The sequence below is a fragment of the Cyrtonyx montezumae genome, unplaced genomic scaffold (assembly GCF_038088225.1).
Source record: "Cyrtonyx montezumae isolate F1298 unplaced genomic scaffold, pur_monq_1.0 scaffold_6, whole genome shotgun sequence".
NCBI lineage: Eukaryota > Metazoa > Chordata > Aves > Galliformes > Odontophoridae > Cyrtonyx > Cyrtonyx montezumae.
Window position 1 is genome coordinate 10812287 of NW_027072067.1, and position 12508 is coordinate 10824794.

The 12508-nt window shown below is 48.8% G+C and overlaps 1 protein-coding gene across 1 annotated transcript in view; it reads right to left on the bottom strand.

Annotated features, from left to right (window-relative positions):
- The window catches only part of RNF123 (ring finger protein 123), a 39998-nt gene that overhangs the window by 19041 nt on the left and 8449 nt on the right, over positions 1–12508 (bottom strand). Inside the window, exons 10-27 of the mRNA XM_065749463.1 lie at positions 11942–12056; positions 11035–11139; positions 10770–10895; positions 10081–10173; positions 9810–9883; positions 9220–9337; positions 8728–8827; positions 8210–8271; positions 7361–7432; positions 6709–6829; positions 5866–5967; positions 4518–4624; positions 3859–4057; positions 3192–3337; positions 2915–2998; positions 2018–2125; positions 1064–1241; positions 372–446 (exon numbers count right to left, since the gene is read on the bottom strand). Of these exons, the coding sequence (XP_065605535.1) occupies positions 372–446; positions 1064–1241; positions 2018–2125; positions 2915–2998; positions 3192–3337; positions 3859–4057; positions 4518–4624; positions 5866–5967; positions 6709–6829; positions 7361–7432; positions 8210–8271; positions 8728–8827; positions 9220–9337; positions 9810–9883; positions 10081–10173; positions 10770–10895; positions 11035–11139; positions 11942–12056 (1985 nt within the window). The remainder of the gene's footprint in view (positions 1–371; positions 447–1063; positions 1242–2017; positions 2126–2914; positions 2999–3191; positions 3338–3858; positions 4058–4517; positions 4625–5865; positions 5968–6708; positions 6830–7360; positions 7433–8209; positions 8272–8727; positions 8828–9219; positions 9338–9809; positions 9884–10080; positions 10174–10769; positions 10896–11034; positions 11140–11941; positions 12057–12508) is intronic.

The following is a 12508-nucleotide window of genomic DNA, read 5'->3' on the forward strand; positions in this document are numbered from 1 at the left end:
TGAATTGGGGGATACCTGTATATGGTCCATCAGTACCTGCATCTGTTTGCCTACTCCTACTCCAGCTTGGGTAAAGCAAAGGCTTGCTGCCCCAGTCAACAGGGAGAGCATGCCTGTGCCCAGGCTGCTAAAAAGAAACCCCAGACTCAATGTGCAAGTAGCTGGGATATGAGCCTTGCTCTCAAAGGAGCGTCCTAGGTCATGTACCTAACCCTGAATTAAATAGAACACGTCAGGTAAGGGCAGTATCTAGCCTCTTTTTGCCTGTGGAGGTATAGAGCACTCAATGAATTCAGCAGATAGAACCCAGAATGCTGCTGAGCCACTGGCAGTGAGGCTAGCCAGGGCTGCAACGTATCGCCCCGCTTTACCCGTGCCCACGATCCTTGAGTCAGCAAAGTGTTTGGCCAGGATGGCAGCGAGGCGCATCAGGGTTTCTTCGTAGCCTGTAAAGAGAAGGAGGGAGCAGGGGTCATGCAACGACCCAGTGGGCTGTGGTCCAGCAATAGGATAGGCAATGGGATGAACAAAGCAGCTGACTTGGCAGCTTTGTTGCCTGTCCAACTGTGAAAACAAGCAGCTGGAAAAACATGTATCTGCAAGTTTCCTGCCTCACCATGTAGTCTGAAGCAGATACTCAGAGAAAGTTGCTTGGTTTTTTGGTTTTGCCTGAGTTGGATGACAAGGGAGAGAAATCTAATGCAGAAGGGGCTTAGCAACACAAACAGCACCTTAGATCTATGCAGAGAAGCTATGACCTGTCTGCAGACCCTGAAGAAATAAATCTATTACTGCTTAATTCTGCTGCTCCCTGCACAGCTTCCAATTAATGGACACTTTTTAACTATGCCTTGTTGGCTAGAATAGAGCTCCCTGCCTAAGTTTAGTAAAGGCCACTGCTCACCAATGGGCACTTACTGAAGGAACAGCATTCAGCACTCACCCCATGTCACACAGACAATACAAAGTGAAGGATGTCACAGCCAGGAACAGATACAGAAGGGATGCCCAAAGGATGGGGCTTTACCAGGCCAGAATCAGCAAGGCCTCCACATCTCCTTACCTGGAAGTTCCTCCATGCTATTGACAGGGCTGAAGTAGTTCTTGAGTGCACTATAGCTGTTCATAGCCACACTGAGGTAGAACTCTGGCATGAAAGCAAAAAGCGAGCCTGTCCTGTCACCATGCTCAATGGTGCGGATGCACACTCTCAGCAGCCAGTAGATATCCTGCATCTTCTCCTGCCAAGGGGAACACAGCAATTCCAGTCAGTTCAGAGTACAACTATCACCAGTATGAGACCAGATCAAGAGTGGCTTTGTCTCTCACTGAGTCTTGAATCCCTTCAGGATTCTTTTCTAGGGAACGTGTGACCACATGAGCCTGATCACAAAAAATGTGTGTCAGTTTATATTCCAGGGTGACAACTGGATTCCTGAAGGGAGGTGGGTACCCATCTTTAATATGACAACAGGTCATCTAGAGACATGAACGCTGTTTCTGCACGGGCTACCACAGTGACAACTGGTATGTGCTGGGAAAGCCCCCCAGCCTTTCAAGAGGGATCCAGGAAGAAGGGTGAAGAAGGGTGGAACATCTGAAAAGGGAACTCTTAAGAGTTGGACGCTGTGGACTCCAGGAAGAGAAGCCTCAGTGAGAACTCTCGGTGAGACACAGTGCAGCTCAGGGAAATGCTTCCCAACAGCTTCTCTGTCTTCTCAGCCTACCCTAAGAACTGGATGCCCCTTTGGCCTGCATGCTTCTGTCAGCACCACAGAGACTTGATTCCCCAAGGAAAAGCACCACACAAAGCTCAGAACAGACTGGGATGTGTATAATGACCAAGCATGGGGCAGGAGAGAGTCCAGGCCTCAGAAGGAGTCCCTGCGCATGAAGGCACAGAAAGCCCTACAGATCATCGGCACTGCTCCAGCACCAGCAAAAATATCACCTGTGACACGTGAGCTGAGCAGCACAAATACAGAGGCAAGCCTGCTCACGTTACACTCCTACCCACCTTTGAATAGATGGTGACATTTATCCAGGCAAGGCGTCGGCTTAGGTGATTGAGTTTCTCAGAGAAGACCTTCTGGCTCTTGAGCAGCTCCTCATGGATGTCTCTCCTCTGAAAAGAGTGCAGAGATGTGAGGGCAGATATCACTTCGACTTATATCATCCTTTTTCAAAGCTGGACAAACAACACAAAAACGAATACCACCCTGGGGCTAGCTAGGCAGAAAAGAAAGAGGTCAGCTCCCCTTCTGAGGAGGGAGTGGGAATCGATGCTATAAAAAGCATTTACTGGCTTCAGTTACAGCCCCAAAAGCCTGATGCAGATACTGGTCCTGACAGCTTTAGGATCAACTGCTGTCAGGGGTACTTTTTTAATGCATCACCAGATACATCTGGTCTCCAGCAGCTGGAGAGGACATAAGTGCCCCCAGTTCACCACGGCAAGGTATTTCCTACTCGTTTTTTTTTCTGAACCCTCCACTCTGCTTGTGAATGCCAGATCTAAGGAAAAGTCTCAGCAACCTGAACAGAAGTCAAGTAGTTGTGGGTTGGAGAATCTCCTCCAGACAGGAAACCTTTCCAAACCCTAAATCACAGCTGTGGGGTACCCCTAGTCTCAACTCCAGACCAGCTTGGAGATGCCTGCAGTACTTGGAAGTCTGTAAGCTGCCACAGTCCGTCTGGGAGAAGTTGAAGCAATTGCTTCAGTGCCTCTGTTCCTTGAGGCAGTGGTACAATGGGCTGGCACAGCATGAAATGTGACTGCCAGCTCCAGGCATGAGTTACTACCCCAACAAAACAGGAGTTGCTCCAGTGTTGGAAATCATGAACAAGCTTCAAACTTCTTGCCACTGAGGAAATACTGAGGATCTACCAGAGAAAACTGGCCAGAGACACTTACTCTCTTTGGGCAGCGGCTGATTTTTTCCTCTGTGTCTTTCAGTGCCATAGCATACTCATTCACATCATCTGACACACCAACCATCTGAAAAGAAAATAGATTCCAACAAAAAATGAGGGCATTTATTTCCCTAGACACAGAAGCATGCGATCTGATCCCCTGAGGGAGCTGGGAGAAGGGAAGAACACACAGTCTCTAAGCAAGCAGAAAACTGAGAGTTGATACTGAAGCAATGGAGACTGGGAGAAAGGAGGCCTGCAAGGAATGTGCCACTTACCTTCCCAAGCTGCTGGTGGACACTGAGGTTGTACATCATCACTATCCCATCCAGGACTTCCAGGAGGGAGTTCTCTGTGATGGGCTGGTCTGGCTCCTCTGGAGGTCTCCCCAGTAAGAGACCCTCATTTCCATGGCTGCCTTCAACTGCAATCCACACCCAAGACAGGAGAGAAATTCTCAACAAGGCATTTTCGCACCACAGCTTCTGTATGCACCTCTCTAAAGCCAATGACCAGAACACTGCTGTACATCTGTGACATACTGCTCCTTCCCTAGTCACACAAACACACTGTCCATCTCATTGCATGCATCAGGCTGAACTGCCAGACCTGCTCTAACAGACCCAAGCCACACTTCAAACTTGCCTGACCCTACCAAGAGGCCAACAGCAACGATGCTGCCTCCAAACTACCTCCATGCCAAGTCATGCTGCGCTTACAGGAGCTAAGACAGCACCTCCTTGCATGTAACACCATCAATAGTGTTATGTGCAGGATAGCAAAGTAGTTAACTGTGGACTCTGTGGGCCTCAGCGTGCCCTGGGAAGGAGAAGGAGCAGTGCTGGAAGTAAACAGACTGCTTTCCTCTCAAGAGTAAGGAGAGCTGAAGAGGCTGTTTTCCCAGGGACCAGTTGGGCCATGCTAGCATGCAGCAGAAGTACTCACTGTCCTCCTCTGTACGCTGCTCCACACTTAGAGTGCGTACTTTGACCTTCTCAAGGGTACCAAGAGGCCGCCGTGGGTTCATCAGGCTGACAGCTGCTGTGCTGAGGAAACGGTTGGCACGGCCCAGGGTGGGAGAGCTGAGCCAGCCAGGTCTGGCAAGAGCTCCACCAATGGCCAGGGTGGCAGAAGGACGCTGAGACTGAGAAGAAATTAAGGGAGAAAGAGTTCTAGCTATTATGCTGTTCACTATTCCTCCCTTTTTCTTGCAGGGATTTTGGTACAGATGCACAAAGGCTACTGGAAAGAGAGATGATGCTCAGTTAGCCAATGACTGTCCCTTCATCCAGGAGCACATGACAGGTATGATCTGGACAGCAAGAAGCTGCTGTGCCTACAGTTGCCATGCCCTTCTTTAAAAGTAAGCATTCACAGCTGCCACAGAGGAGAGGGACACATTCAGATCAAGGGATAGTTACAGTGCAGAGAAAATGTGCCTGCTCAGACTTGGTACACCTAGGACCTTGGTGATCTCCCCTAAGTTTAGCTGTTCACCTGGCTGCCCGCAGACTGGTTATAGTCCTGGACCAGACAGTGCTTTCCCCTACACAAAGTTCTTCTAGCTAGAAGCTAAGCTTGCTGCCCCAGCACCAGTAGCTCACCTGTGCTGCTGATGTTGCCGATTCCTCATCTTCATCAAGATCATCCATAGTCACTGCCTGCAGCTCCGCAGGGTCAATTAAAACATTGGCTTTAGCAGCCAGGTCATCTGCACAGAGCACACCAGAGCAACTGTGAATGCATGAGTTACCTGTCACAGCCCTAGGCTCATCCTCTTTCCTGCTTCTCAGCAGATAGAAAAGCATCCAGAGAGGTTGGAAGCTGCATCAGAACAGGCTCACTTCCCCAGTTCACCTTTCCCCTTATGTGGAATTCATCTTCCCTTGCTAACAGTGACAGGTACTGTTCGTTTCTGTTTCTATTCTGTTCCTATACTGGCAGCAAACAGAATAACTGATGAACCAGGAGACAATGACCAGGGCCAAACACAGGGAAGTTATCTCAGGGCTGGAGACCACCTGTTGAGCCTCCAATTCTTCACTGCTGCCCTGTGATATGTTCCCAAATCACTAAGACTGCAGGAACCTTCACAGCCCAGGGGAATGCTGCTCAGATGGCTATGCTGTACAAAGCCTGAACATGCTTTCTTGTCCATTGCCCTGGGTTTAAAGCTGTCCAGAAATAACATGCTACTACTTGCCTGGAGTGGTACAGCAAGTAAAACCTGGGCATCTTTTACACCCAGCAGAGCCATGCTGATGGTCAGTATTTAGACAGTTTCCAGTCCTTGTCTGTGTTGCAGTAAGAGCAAAGCCTGGGAATACCTGCTGGGGAAATCTCCCTTCTTTCCACCAGCCATAGGCTGAAGTGGTATCCTTGTGGGACTGCTCGAGTTGGATTCCTATCTTACATCAGCCTGGCATGTCGCTACAGTTGCAGCAAGCTGCAGTGGCAGACTTGCCAGGGCAAATGGCAGAGCTAACCCCTGGCCCCATAGGGAGTCTCCCTGTCTTTACTGCTGAGCTTATTGAGTAGGCTAGGGTTACTCTGACACAGAGAAGAAATGAAGCCTGACTCTGCTCAGCTACTCTCCACCATCCCCACCATACACTATAGTGGTTTGGGGCAGAAAATAAAAACACAGCAAGAAAAATCAGGTCAGGAGTTCAGAAAAAAAGTTTCCAACTGAACACTCAGGCCAGAGCCTGCAGTTAGAAGACAACAAATTAGTGCCCCGATCAGGGATATAAAGAGTAAGCTGTTAACTTAAGGGACACTCTACCCGAGGGACGCTGCCTTCTCTAGAATAACTTGCATCTCATCAAAATTCAAGTCTCCTCTCCTTACCTTTAATCGTATCTCACTACCCACAGCTCCCTCCTTGGAATGTCTCTTGGGTGAAGTTCAGCTAGGACCTGTAGTAAAGCTGCTGGAAGTGAGAGTGCTTACCTTTCAGAGTCTTCTTGAGATGAGACAGAAGACCTCCGAGTCGCTGAAGGTCAAAATAATCCACTTTCCCATTATAGAAGAGTTGGGGAGGAACATATGCCTCTAAAGCAGAGAAGGAAACCTGTTTGTCCCATCTGTCCCATAGAGAGGACCTCTATACCAGCACCAACAAGTAAGCTCTAAGACAGAGCCCCAGGCCCAGGCTGGTGCTACTCCAAGCGACTTTTGTTGTTCTAAGAACACAAGCCATTGAGGCAGAGGTAACTTCCATAACAAGGTAAGTAGTAGATGCACATCAAAGCAGGAGGCAAAGAGCCTTCCAGCCCTTCCTTCCTCCCAGTCTCAGTCACTGAGGAAAACTGGATCCTTTGAAAACTCTTCAGCTTTCACCTATCTACTCTAACCTGAGCTGGAGTCCACTTCATCCCATAGGGTACTGTAAGGCACTTAATGAATCTAGAGAAAGAGTAAACCAAGAGTAAGAAAAGGGATAGGTAAAGCTGGCATTAAGGATGGAGAAGCAACTGGCATTGCCTTGTTTTCCCTTTAATCCCACAGTCTCGGAATCGTGAAAATTGGCAAATATGTTTCCCTGTACTTTAACTATTGGATCACAGTATAGATATTCTTTTGCAAGTCTCAAAGTAATTATCCAGAATAGATCTGGGTGTTAATTGAATTAGATCTGCACAAAGGCATTTCCCAGGAACCGCAGGTTAGGGGCGCAGAAGGCACAGCACCCATGAGAAACACAAAGTTTTCAGCATCCTGGAGAGCATTCCCAGGAGGCAAAGCCTGTCCCAAACACAGAAGTGTCCTGCGAGCTTCTCCTCCAGGCCTCACCTTCGCTGCTCAGCGCGGCAGGTGCCTTTGTCTTGTGGCCATCCCAGAAGAAACGCAGGGCAGCAATGAGCCGGTGCAGGAAGCACACCATGTACTCTGGTGGGCACAACACAGTCAAGTTCTAGGACAACAATGAGAGTTCAACCATTAGGGCAGTTGTGAATGTGCTTCTCAGTTCCAGTGGCCACAAGGGTAAGGCAGAAACTTCCTGTTCTCAGTCTTGCTCAAAGCACATGCACCCGTTTGCAAAGAGCACCTCTAGTTTCCAGCACAGGGATGGAGCCCAGCCCTGACAGCATGTAGCTGCTTCCACCTCTGTAAAATCCCTGGCCCTACAATAACTGGTCTCACAGAGGAGGACGGATACCATGTGTTCCACCAGTGAAGATGGGCTGCTTGTCAACACAGAGAGGTAGGTAAGGAAAGGGTGTCCTGCAATAGCATATTCCCTCCTTTCAAAGCTGCAGGCCATCAGCCTGACCCAAGGCCAGAAGAGCAGTCCTCACCCAGGCGGTGAAGAGGATGCTTTTATCTAGGTATTAGTTGTTCATCTGCTGGAAGCAGCTCAGGCAAAAGGGCAAGAGTTCCCACCCCAAAGGTACCAGAGAGCTGTTTAGGAGAGGCCTGTGGGATGGCTGTCCCTCTGACTTACCCCTCTGTTGCTCGCATTTTCCTGAAGAAACTTGCGGAATTTGTTCAGGAAGATGTATCTGGAAGCTTCCCCCTTGGCAGGAGGAAAAGCAGATGGTGAATGCACAGGGAAAGGCATTAATTGTCCATCTCTGTCATGCTTGACCAGGGACACATCTGGGCTTTGGGCACATAAGGTACAGGGGCACTGTACTTTTTTTGACATTAATTAGGCAGATCCCCAGTGTTACGCTACATCAATAGGAATCCAGAAAATCTGCAACAAGGTCTGGGCCTGCAGGGACACCTGAGTCCTCGTGAGGTCCAAAGCTGCTGAGAAACAGAGCTGTATATGCCTGGGAGCTACCTTCAGAAGGAGAAAGCAGTTGACCCAGTTACCACCATTACTGGCACACCCATAAGCATCCTGTGGGGCACTGCTTTACAGTGTTGTGTTTTCTGAGGCCCATACTGGGATGCACTGATTGTGGCCAGAAGATGCACAGCTTTATCTACCTGAACATTCTCCACCTGCTCAGTAGAGACACACACTCACATAACTGACATTTCTTTACTTTCTGGAATTAATATTAATTGTCTGGATAGAATGCACTGCAGTTAGACTGTGTCTGACTAGTTCAACAGAAACCCAAGGCTGGCCTAAATGCAGCTCATGTCATCAGTCAACACTGCCAAAGCACCTGAGAACCTTTTACACAGTCCAAAATCTCAGTTTCTGCAGTTCAGCCTGCCTTACTGGATCAATTAAAGAATTACTTCTGAGGACTGAACATCTCCACAGCTACATTTCCGTACCTTACAAGTCCTGGGATGCAGAGATAATGTAGCAAAAGATCCACAGAGTGCTTACCCCTCCTCTGTCCTTGTTGTTCAGCAGAAGCTTCAGAATCTGAACCTGGAGACCTTCCACCACTAAAACAGGGACACAGCAGTCTGCTATCGAACAGTAACAACTGGAGAGCAACTGCCCATGTTAACTCCACCAGTACCCTGTCACCAGGAGAAAGACCACCGCCCCAGCACAAAGAACCAGGTTCAGCAGAATGCTAGTCCCATCACTGGCAGAATTTTCTCCTCTACCCAGCAATAAATCTATCCCCGGCTGACAGACAATGCCCCAGGAGGGGAGTTTGCTCACAACACCTGGTGGGATGCTGCATGCGTGGGCAGTGAGGACCCAGCACTTGTACCCATCTACGAGGTGACAGCTACGAGGGCCATGGCTGGCCCCTGCCTCTGCAGTGCAGCCTTTGTGATGGGAATATAGCTGCACGTCAAGTCAGGAAGGCAGTTTGGAAACAGCTCATGGGTTGGTCCCTTTGGCTGCACACAAAGAATGGGATCTTGGCAATCTCCTTCCTCACAGACCTTCAATGCGTTTCTTGAGCCGCTGGCAGCCTCTTTCATATGCCCGCCGTCTCAGTCTTTCCTCAGCACTCTCCTCCTTCACCTCCTTACTCTCCTTGCCCTGGTTGAGGAACAGACAGAGAACAGGAGGGCAGCATCCTGCCAAAGCGGGATAAGAAACTCACTGAAACAAGGCATGAGTGTGTGGACCCAGAAGCACACCTAACCAGCCCTCTTTGGCCTCGTAACAAATCAGGGCAGGAGGTCTTCTGAGGACACACTAGCCCATCTGTAACTTCTCTGACTCTGTGAGGTTCCTTTCCAAATCTGTTGCCATGGAAAATTGTCACCTCTCCCATCCTGAGCCACACATCCTAACAGGAGATGTCAGGGCAAAAGAGGGGCACAACTTCCACACAGCTCTGCTGGGTTTGCCTGCGTTAACCAGTTGGAAACACAGTGCACAGACTACCGAGGTCCTTTGGTCTCCTTAGCAGATGTGCCCTTACTCACCTCCTTGGTGAAGCGGTTTGGCCACCACGTGGTGGGAATGAGCTCCTGCAAACCAGCCTCCTCCACACGCAGTGGGCTCTTAATGTAGAAGAACACAACTGAACGGAGCACATCAAAGCTGCAGCAAAGTTAAAGGAAGCACAAGAAGAAGCAAACACAAAGAAGGGATGGGGTATGTTTCCAGAGCCGTAGTGAGAGACTCCTCTCCAGAACCATTCAAAGCTCTGCAAAATCCAGAGCCTCATCCTCCTGGGAGAAGTCTCTTGCACTTAGCACAAAAGCTGCCCAAATGCTGGCATGGCAGCTAGGCTGCTCTGAAAGGATTTGAAGCAGTGGTCTGCCCTAACGCCAAAGGACATCAGAGAGGTGGGTCAGGTAGAAATAAAGTCCTGTGTGTTAGTATGATGTGACCTTCATGGTTTCTGTAGGACTTTGCAGAGAATGGTGTCAGGCAAACAGAGGAGACTTGAGAAATGACCTCTCAAAGATGAGGTGTCTCCTGCCTCCTGGGACCTGCCAATCCTTGCAGTCTCCTTGGCTGCATTATCGAGGGCAGAGAAGACAGAGAACAGGGGATGCACAAAGGATACAGAACATTGCTGAGGAGGTATTTCCTGGATTTCTCATGCTTCAAGACTGCAATGGTGAGCCGGAGGTAGTGAATCTAGGGAAACAGGAGAAGCAAAACTGATTCCATCTACAGAAGAGTACACAACACTCTACGAGGTACAGTGGGACAGAATTGCCATCGCTTGATCAAATAACTGCAGATAATCCGAAGCATTAAGGGGCCTTTGGATAAAGGGACATAACAGAACCTGGCTAGTCACAGATTCCTGGAGATTCAGAAGTGTAACTCACTTGTAATCCTAAGTCTGGGATGATAGGAGAGAACCTGTAAGCCCGCAGCAGTGACATCAGTAGCTGCTTGAGGCACTCGTGCACTTCATATTCCTGAAAAAATAAGAAAGAACAGCAACAGGATGGTGTCAGGAACAGCTATAGTTCCCAGAGTGCAGCTTTGGAAGGATGCAGCATTTACTTCTGTACTGAAAACACAAGCGCTCTGAACCCACAGCATTTGCTCACCTTACTCAACAGGAGTGTGAGCAGTGGTTGCTGCTATCCCTGAGCTACAGGGAAATAAGCTTCTGTGCATGTAAAACCCACCCAGCAGACAAGCCAAAGTCCCAGGTCCTATTTGGCTGGGCTGAAACATCCATTCCCACAGCCCCCAGACCTACACAACTCAGCACTGGCAGAATCAATCCGGAAGTGAAAGGCAAGCTACTCTTGTGTAAATGTGATGGTGGAGGAACTGCCTTGTTGAGTCCAACTGACAGCCTACCAGTGGGATAAAGTCTCTTCTACAATCTTGGCAGCCCCACCAGCACATTTTGCTTCACTCGGTCAGCAAGATAATCTCATCTTCCTGAGCATCTACCACAAAACGGGATCTTGTCACCAGGAAGGCAAAGAAGTTGATCACTACCAGCATGTTCCAGTGGATGCTCCTATTCTCAGTACTTCTCAGCACTCTAGCAACTCACCTCCATGAGAAGCCACATGAGATCCAGCAGCTGCTGAATAAGGGGATGGGCCTCCACTGCCCCTCCTCGCTCCAGAATGCTCAACAGGAAGGTCATGAGCACATCTTCCACCAGGTACACCTTGCACTGCAGGAAGACAGGCAAGTCAACAGCCTTCCAAGGCAGAGTTACTTCTCAGCAAAGACTGAGGCCCGATTTACATCCCTTTGTCAGCAAAAAAAACCCAGGTACCTACAGAAGCTTGTAATGAGCAGGCAAAACTCACCATAAGAGGGGAGAAATAATTGAAGATGTGGGCTAATGTAATCAGCACTGTGGGTTCTCCCTGCAGCTGCCACGTGGATGCATCCTTCTCCACGAGCTTCCCCTCCTGCAATGACAAACCCAGAAAAGCACAGCTTGGTGCCCACCCAGTCCACCCCTCCACCTATAACTGAATGAACCAGGGGCCTGGAACAGCCACTGCTTGCTGTCATCTGCTAGAATTGGTCCAGAAAGCTTGAATGTGGCAATTTAGGATGGCAAGAGCAGCAGCCATGACCATGCCTCCAGGGATCTGTAGTTCTGTCAGTACCAGTCACATACGTGCAACTTGACAATCTGTTTTTCCAAATGGAAATCAGTTTTCTGAGTGCATGTCATTGCTTGTAAATGGGAATCTCCACAGAGGAGATCAACAAGTGAACAGGGCTTCCAAGTAAATTGAGACTATAGTAGAGAGCATTCCCTGTGCTTTGGGCACAAACAGAACATCTCTCACCCTACAGGAAAAAAAAAAAAAAAAAAGGTTTCTACTGAACACCTGTACAATTCAAACAGGTCTCAAGGCAGGCCTGCCAGAGCTTGACCCCATCGTTGCACCTGGACATCAGGAGAATGCGTGGGCTGTGAACCAATTACTTTCAAGGCTGCAAAATCAAATGCAGTAATTCTGAACCCAATAAACATCTCTTAGAAGGAAACTTCATGGGACTGAGAACAAAGCCCAGTATGATCTAACTGAAGCCTTAGTGTGGAACTATTAGGAATCTCATTTTGCAAATCAAAGACCAGAGATGTGTGTGTCCCATGCAAAAGTATGCAGGTCTAAGGAAAAATCTGAGCGTTAACAAAGTGCAAAACCACACTTCCTGGCATGATGCCCCACAGACCTGCCCAGTAAACCAGCTTACTGTCACATCGATCCCAATATGGATCACATTTTTCAGGAAGCCTAGCAGCTTGCGAGCCTTCACGAGGTCTGCAACAGGAGGATCCTGCAAGGGGCGGTAGCCTTCCACTGGATAAGTAGGCAAGTGTTAAGGTAAAATGCAATCAGATTATTTCAGAACTTCTTTATCTGAGGAAAGAAAAGTATCTGTTTTACCATGTGCGTGCCTAAGTCAGAGTTCAAGACTAAGTGCACTTCTAAATAGATGATAAGACACAAGATCTTCTCAATACTGCAGGTACCGAGTACTTCCCTACCTGCTTCTGATCAGAAAGCAGCCTCCAAGACAACTATCAAGGGGCACACTCAGAACTTCTCAGACAAGGGCTGCAGCTTTCAGCTCAGCTTTCACACAGGAAGGCAGCACGCAATGCTTCTACTATGCTAGAGGTTCTGCACAGCTGAGAGGTTGAACAGACCCAAAGCCAAGAGGCTCAGAAGCACTAAAGGTTTCAGGACTGGAAAGTGAGATTTTCGACAATCTGAGCACCTGGGAACAGGCAGCCCCTGGCCTGAGAGTTAGCTGTTG